Raw genomic sequence first — 8,539 nt, 5'->3', positions numbered from 1 at the left:
AGTAACTGAGTTATGCAAACAACAAAGTTTTTTGCAACTGTTTACCTAAAAATGCAGCCAAGGCGTTTTTAAACAAACATTTCAAACTATTTACAGAACAATCAGCTGTTCTGCATCAAATCTGATGCCACACAAATTATTTGTGCCGCTCCAAAAAATAATTTCTGTCCACTATGAGATGAAGGAGAACAGCAGCCTGATACCTGCAGGCCTGACAGCAGCAGATGTATCACTATCGTCTTTACCGTTTCTTCCCGCAGTAAACATAAACAACGACAGTATTCAGGAAGAAAAACAAACATTGCAGATATTTTATCATAACTCTGGTTTTACGTGGCCGATCAACACAATTTAAAAACTGGTATAAAGTCCACACTTTGTCCGTCAGTTGTTCCGTCTGTCCTGCTCACGTCTCCAATGGTTGTACACGTTGTCATTAATAGGGATGGGTATCGAAACCCGGTTCTTGTTGAGAACCGGTTCCCACTGTTTCAATTCCTTGGAATTGTTTGCCATTTTTGCAAACGATTCCCTTATCGATTCCAGTCGCCCCGAATGACGTCACCACGTTGCGGAGCGTCATTTACCTGGCAGGAAACACGGCGCCTAAACGGCTCAAACGCTCAAAAGTTTGGTTATACTTTACAGAACGAATGACAACAGGGCAACTTGCAATACTTGCAAAGTAGATATTTCATTTAAGGGAGGAAACACTGCGAATATGCAAAAAACACGTGATGACCTTAAATGAATGTCGTGTTTTTAATTCCGCTCCGGACTCGTGAATCTCAACCCAGCAGCAGCGGTAACGTTTGCACGTCCTCTCCCGTTAATGCAGCAGGTAAATAATCAACTAACAGTGCATATTATGTTAGCGCGATCTGCCTTATTACAAACCTGCCATTACTGTGCATTTAGTGACCATGATGAGACAGACAGAGTCTGGCTCAGATGCTGGCAGTTCTCGCTGCAGTCTACTGGTAGCGTCTCCTTTCAGGCCAGGATAGACGAATGTCACCGAGCAGTGACTCAGTTTGTGGTCAAAGGCTTGCACCCGTTTGCCACAGCAGATGATTTTCAGTAAGTGAATGTGTTTAATTGTAGGCAGGGACATTACTGGATATTCTTGTGTAATTGCTACAGAATAATTTATGTTATACTTTGTTGTTGCTACAGAAGAATATTTATTTTATTATTTTACATTTACATTTTTTTCCTGGGGACCCTGTGACACCCCATTGAAGAGCCACAGGCTGGATCTCTTAAGATCTCACTGTTGGGTTTGTAAGGCCATGTTACTCCTAAATTTCTATCTTGTTCAAAGAGAAGATATAAAACAAAGTTCTAAGCTAATCGACCTTAGTGTTCTCCTTTTTTAAAAGAATCGATAAAGAATCAAATCGTTAAACAGAATCAAAAATGGAATCGGAATCGTGGAAATCTTATCAGTACCCATCCCTAGTCATTAACGTGGCTTCACTCCACATCAGCCGCTTTGCCAGCTAAAACACCGGCACATAAGGACGCTGTCATAGCCTGTCGACCACGTGGATTAGCTGCGTATGTATGTAAATCGCATTATTGGCTGGACTATGGGATAAGGTGGCATCGTTCTAATCCCATACGGGAGCAGCCAGTCACTGACTGACACTGCAGAACAGAATTGTTAAAGTTTTAATTTTAATTTCAATTCAGGTTAGATTTTTTTCTTGTGCGCAACGCAGATTTTCTGTGCAGAGACCGTGCCAGCAGTGCGCAATTGCGCACGCGCGCAGCTTAGAGGGAACATTGCTGGCAATGTTTTTTCCAGTCCTCTATTGTCCAGTTTCAGTGAGTCTTTGTGACCTGTAGCCTCAGTATACTGGTCTTAGTTGACAGGAGTGGCAATTTCTGTGGCAACTTTAGTCCATCTGTTTCATTTCAGCGTTGAACCTGCTGCACTGAGAGATGCTTTTCTGCATACCTTGGTTTTAACAAGTGCCCTTTTTAAGTTACTATTGCCCTCCTACAGGCTTGGGGCAGTCTAGCCTTTCTCCTCTGCCCTTTGGCATTTTCACCCAGAGAACTGCAGCTCGATGGATATTTCCTCTTTTTCATCCTATTCTCTGTAAACTGTAGAAATGACTGTGAAAATCCCAGTAAATCAGCAGTTTCTGACATACTCAAACCAGCCCGTTGGTCACCAAGAACCATACCTTAGTAGCGTATGCTTCAACTTCAGCAGTAACACTAATGACCCCAAGGACACTGTTATTATAAAAGAGACACACAAAGAACTTCATATTGTTGCATGGAGGCCTTTTTGGCTACCGAGACGAGAGACTTGCTTCTAAAAGGGCCATCACCCAAAAAACGGTCTTCCCAGCTACACTTCCACTTAACTACAGCAGATGGCAGTGTCGCTGCTGACTGCCCTTCATCGGTTCCAGTCCCACTGAAGAAGAAGAACCAGCCCTCCGTGAAGCTAACAGCTGACATCCGTGAAGTAAAAAGGGATGAAAGCTTATGAAGGCCGGCTCATGCGACAGGCAAACCAGGTTAAAGTAGCGGCTCGGCGTGCGGAGCTATGGAGAAAAGCTTCGCTCAGTGGAAAAAGCAGTGCCTGAACAAAGCGGACCTGAGTAAGAAGGGCGCCGTGGACGAGGCCATCGAGCACGTCGTGTCTCTGCTCAACAGCCGGGAGGAGTACTTCACCACCAGCTCCTGCTCTGGGAGAGTCATCCTCATCGACGGGGTGAGTCTCACACACTTTTATTATAGAGGGATGTTTATGACAAGTAGCTGGGAGAAAACGATTGCCTTCACATTTTATTTCTGTAATACCTCTGAACTGAAATCAGCTGAAACATGAAGCTGCAGAGGAGAGCATTGTGCTGTCAGCGATCGGAGAAGAGGAGCAGTTCTTGGAATCATTTGAAGGCTCCGGTTGATCTGACCTGGTTGCCGTAGTTTGCAGACTGTGTGACTTGAGACTGATTGTCAGCACATCGTCAGCTGTAGAGGTGAAAGTGTCTGACCTGATCGCTGTTGCAGTGCTGCAGACTGGTTCAAGATGCAACACTCTGGGAGGCGTTCGTCATTATCGTTGTTGGACGTATTCAACATCCCTTTTGTTTTGCTGTCTTGGTTTCATGTTCTCTGGTGTTTTCTTAAGTTGCAGTTTGTTTGACAGCAAACCACATCCTGACTGCTGTCGGAGCAAACAAACAAAAACCATGGAAATCTGTACTGAAACATGACAGTTGTCCCCCCTCTCTAGGCTCCAGAGAGCAGTGCTGTCCAGAAACAGAACTGTGCCTGGCTGTTTGTCTCACATCACAAGTGTACCTCAGAGGACCTGGTGAGACTCGTGGTGTCCTGATGATTAATACCCGTCGTGGCTGAATGTGCTGTTTTATCACATGCCTGTGTGTGTGTTTTCTAGCTGTCTGCTCTGGCCGGGTGCTCCGGTGATGCTGTGTTGAAGTTTGAGCCCTTTGTACTCCATGTTCAGTGCCGACGGCTGGAAGACGCACAGCTGATGGTGAGTCTTTCTTAGGAGAAACAAATAATTTGTCACATTTTCTGGTTAGTTATCTCTCAAAGGCAGCTCTACTAATCTTTTAGGCTTGAACGTGACCCTTGCTTATGCTTAGTGACTTGTTTCTGCCGTTCATATATGTCAGTGACTCTGCAAACATTTAAGAAGCACAACACCGACAGGAGTCAAGATCTTTACTGACATGAAGAACACACGTTTCATCCCCTAAATCTTTCCTCACTGTGGTGAGTCCTCCAGTGTTTCTGTGTAATCTGTGTATATGCTGATGCCTGCACGTGTGTAAATGGGGCTTTTGCCAGCGTAACTACACGCTGTGCAGTCTTGGACCACATGCTGTAGCTCCTTCAGCTCTGCAGCGGTTGGGCTTTGGGCTTTGACCAGGCTTCAGGTGCTGAAGGTCCATCTCAGGTTGTTGGACATGGTGAGACCAAGGACGTTTTAGTTGTTCATAGTAAGAAATATGAGAATACAGGAGAGTGAAACAATAAGACCAAACTGTGTGTGGGTAACACTGTGACTCAAGTTTCATATATGAACCATCCAGTTGCCTTTGGTCATGTAGTTGACAACATCCAGCTTCAGGTGCTCTCGCACTGCTCTGTTTACGTGAGGAGCTGTGAAAGGTACAGGGTGAAGCCTAACATGCTAGCACACAAGTGAAGGTTTTTTAAACCCACGATGCTGCAGTACATCTCTGTAGTTCGTGAGCAGGTCAGTGCTGCTATGGCCATAGCTCCTACTGAAGGAGAAACACTAACTGTGGGTCAGAAACTCACTCAGCCTCGCTTCAAAGGAGCTAAAATACATTTCGCTCAGTGAAACCAATTTATGTGGTGATGAGCTGATTAAGATGAAACCTTACTGAGATGACCTCAGACATTTGTAATGTTTTATAGTTTTCTTTCTTTGGCTACGACGTGACGATTGTTCCCACTTATGGCCATTCGACACACATGTAGCGCAGATCACTGCCCACTGTAGAGGCCCTGCTCACAGAGATGCTCTCACACTGTGTTCAGTTAGCTTTGCAGGGAAAACTGTGACTCCTATAAATTCTGCTTTGTTTTTCCTTTTTACACCTTTACAAAGAAAGACCCTTTTTGACACACTTTAATTTGAATGCTTAAAGCTTTTATGCAGTGCTGCTGTCACTGCTGAACGTGGCACATGCTGCTGACAAATCCTCTGTCAGCTGTTATGTAAAGCAGCTAGCTCATGCCTTAGTGCAGGGGTGTCGAACTCCAGGCTTCGGTGTCCTGCAGGTTTAGATCCCACCCTGGGTCAACACACCTGAATCACATGACTGGTTCATTAACAGGCTTCTGGAGAACTTCAAGACATGTTGAGGAGCTAATTTATCCATTTAAATCTGCTGTGTTGGATCAAGGACACATCTAAAACCTGCAGGACACCGGCCCTCCAGGCCTGGAGTCCGACACCTGTGCCTTAGTGTCACTATTCTCTAACATTGTCAACACACTACAAAGTATTAGGATCACCTCTAACACCAAAGAGAGGATTGTTTAGGATCGAGTCTCAATAATTTATCCAGGTAAACTGTGTGTGTGTCTAATATGTCGTCTCACCTGCAGCATTCAGTGGCCATCGACTCCGGCTTCAGGAACTCAGGCCTCACTGTCGGCAAGAAGGGAAAAATCATCACGGTATGCTTAAAAATGAATCTGAATCCTTTTGGCCGGGCTCGTTACACTGATGCATTTATCAGTGTGTGTGTGTGTGTGTGTGTGTGTGTGGGGGGGGGGGGTCGTATTTTCAACGATTGCCATGTTTATATTTGTATGTATGTTAGGGCTGCTCGATTATGGCAAAAATGATAATCACGATTATTTTCACTGAAATTGAGATCTCGATTATTTGTTTTTTACCTCTCTTTTCAACCAACAGCAGTCACTCTCCAAATAACTTCTGCTTAGCTTTCCGAGCTTCCCTCGGGTCCTCTTAATTGCTGTGACGCGTGTTCGAAATGCAGAGAGGTGCGCTCGATTTTCCACACGGAGCAGCGCGAGAGTAAAGCATGAGGGAGGGGCTAATAATCGGCTCAGTCATTTTTAATGATCGTTGAAAGCCCAGATCGTAATCGTGATTAAAGTTCGATTAATTGAGCAGCCCTGATGTATGTAACCTGCTGTGCATGTCTGTTGTAAGAGGGCTTGCACAGGAGGATGAGTGGGAGTGAGGTCGCTGTGATGTTTGGGGGAGGTTGAAGGCCATCAAAGTGAATTCCAGTGTCAGTGATTATCGGACTAACAGTTTACAGACAGTGTTCTTATTGATCAAAGCTAGATGCTGAATAACAAGTAGAAATGTAACTATAAGAGTTTGACAGTAGTGATGAAAGCACAGAAACAGTGAACATTAAAGTCAGCTGACTCCTGCACGATGACACGCCGTCGTGATGCAGCTGTTGAGCCGAATGGATCAGAAGTAGACTTCATGCAAGTGGCAGCCTGCCCTGTGCTCGCTGCTAACACGGCGTGGTCTATAGAGCAGCAGCCCCACTGCCATTAGGTGTTGGATGAAATCATGTATAAGAGCAGTACTGAGACGTTATGATTGATGCCACCAGGCTACATCTCCGTGAGAGGTTCCCAGGACATGTTGTCTCATTAGAACAATGCTGTGATGACAGCAGGGCTCCAGCCGCTGCAACGCTCCGTTGGATAAGTGACGGAGAACTGACGGTTCTTTTGGGGGGCTTTTCTACACTAACTGACACTCAGAGGTTACCACAAATTTTCACTCAGTCCCACACATGTTCATGCAGTTGCTTTGTTCAGGTTTCATTTTAGTTCAATTCAGTTTCTTCTATATAAGGCCAACTCACAGCAGCATTCAGCTGAACGCATTTTCCATCCCCAGCTGCTCTTTGCTGAAGTACCTTGTCTGGCACACACACACACACACACACACACAGGGTTCAGTATCTGTGGCCTAGGATACTTGAATACATGAAGGCTGGAGTAGCTAACGATTGAACCTCTGGTAGTCGACACTCTGCATCCACAGCTGCCCACATGTATATGCCCTCTTTGTATAATACAGTTACAATGATTCAGTAAAATTAGACCTTCGTTGTCGGCATTTCTTCCATAAACTGTAGCATAGTAATAAAAATGTCTTTACTGCATTTGTCCCTGTAGGCAGTCCGTAGCACCCATGGCCTGGAGGTTCCTCTGAGCCATGATGGAACGCTCCTACTTCCACAGGAATACATCACCTATCTAACACAGGTAGCCAATCAGAAGATGGAGGAGAACCATAGAAGGATATCCAGGTCAGTGTGTTGGTTGGCTGTAAAGTCAGAGGCATACTGGAGTCTCACTGGATTTCCTGTCAAACATGTGATTTTTCTCTCTCTCTCTCTCTGCTGCCAGCAGGTTCTACCAGAACCTCCACTCAGCCCTGCTAACAGAGAAACTCCAAAGAGTCCAGATCCAAGATCCTCATGATGCTCCGGAGACAGAAAAGGGGACAGACGAAGAGGAGGAAAAGGAGGAGAGGAAAAAAACTAGTGTATATAAACGGAGGCAAAAGAGGGAGCAGCATGAGACAGACGGTTGCCATGGTGATGGGGACTGTAGTGTGCCAGGGCTAGAAGACTGTCTGGATCTGTTCACGTGAACTAATGGCTCAGTTTCACAGACTGGTTTCACTGGATTCTAGAGTTTCCAGTTTTCAGTTTTAGAGATTGCTAGTGTTGCAGTGATGATGGGCTTTCATCACTGTGATCACCATGGTAACAACGACATTAAAGCAAATACCAAAACAGAAAAGACTGAAGGGATCAGTTATTTGAGTTCTTATTTGTGTATAGAACGAAAAAATAATTCAAAGCATAATATGTGAACTTAGAGTTTATTTACATGCTGTGACCACTAGAGTGCAGCAGTGCTCAGAAAAATGATTGACTTGAGTTACATTAGAATGGAGGGCGAACACCGTGACCTGAAATACAGAACCTGACAGTATGAAGCAATCCTGGCACATAAAACTAAGACATTGTATTTACTGAAACATATTTTGATGCTAGCAACACACATTCAGAAACATCTTTCCTTTGATTATCTCTGAGTCTTAGGCTGTATCCCAATTCAGGGTCTGCAGCCTTAAAGGCTGCATTTTAAGGCCGATTACATCACAGCGACGCGACGAAGGCTGTCCCAATTGAAAGGCCGTTCAATAGTTGACCTTAGAAAATGTGATCATTTTATGGATAATTAAAGTCAGTCATATATCCACAAACACAACAGGCTGAAAGTCAGTGATGCTGCTCTGTTTGCAGTCCTGAACATCACGGCACAAGCAGGATTCACTGCACTGTTAATGTGAGCTATGTTATATTGCTGCCTCTGTTCGGTGGTGTCGAGCCAAACGGACTTTAACGTGTGTTTGAACGAGCTGACGGTTCACTCGTTAAGCTGAAAGAAAGATGCTTTAATCACAGCAGTCACACATGTGTCCACTGTACCATCTGGAACTCTTCTTGTTTACACTCGTAATAACACAAACACTAAATCCTGCTTCTCTGTGCTGTTGTGTAGCAGTGTATACACCTGAGACTGTCACCTGTCTGTCTGTCCTGCACTCTCTCTGTTTCTTTCTCTCTGATTGTGGAATAAAAGTATGAACATGTGTTTATAAGTTACACTTGTGTTTGAATCCTGCAGCTTATCACACATTTGATGTCCATGTGTGACGACTGCAAGTGTCCAGAGCAGGGGTGGGCAACTCCAGGTATATATACAGATATATATACATATATACATGTATATGTTCTGTATATGTTCTAATCGCTCTAATAGGATATTATGGTCGACAGTATCGAACGCTGCACTGAGGTCTAGCAGGACAAGCACAGAGATGAGCCCACTGTCAGAGGCCATAAGAAGATCATTTGTAACCTTCACTAAAGCTGTTTCTGTGCTGTGATGAGCTCTGAAACCTGACTGAAACTCTTCAAATAAGCCTCTGCAGATG

General features: G+C 44.6%; 1 protein-coding gene across 1 annotated transcript; it reads left to right on the top strand.

Annotated features, from left to right (window-relative positions):
- The first annotated feature begins 2,424 nt into the window (after positions 1-2,424).
- tyw3 (tRNA-yW synthesizing protein 3 homolog) lies at positions 2,425-8,179 on the top strand. The gene is made up of 6 exons (XM_080907207.1): positions 2,425-2,734; positions 3,260-3,340; positions 3,425-3,523; positions 5,134-5,205; positions 6,703-6,836; positions 6,940-8,179. Exons 1-6 carry the CDS (start codon positions 2,567-2,569, stop codon positions 7,181-7,183), a joined length of 798 nt encoding a protein of 265 aa, XP_080763333.1. The 5' UTR covers positions 2,425-2,566; the 3' UTR covers positions 7,184-8,179.
- Positions 8,180-8,539: the final 360 nt, after the last annotated feature.

This window comes from Rhamphochromis sp. 'chilingali', assembly GCF_963969265.1.
Source record: "Rhamphochromis sp. 'chilingali' genome assembly, chromosome: 16".
Classification (NCBI taxonomy): domain Eukaryota; kingdom Metazoa; phylum Chordata; class Actinopteri; order Cichliformes; family Cichlidae; genus Rhamphochromis; species Rhamphochromis sp. 'chilingali'.
This window is presented reverse-complemented; position numbering and strand designations above follow the sequence as displayed.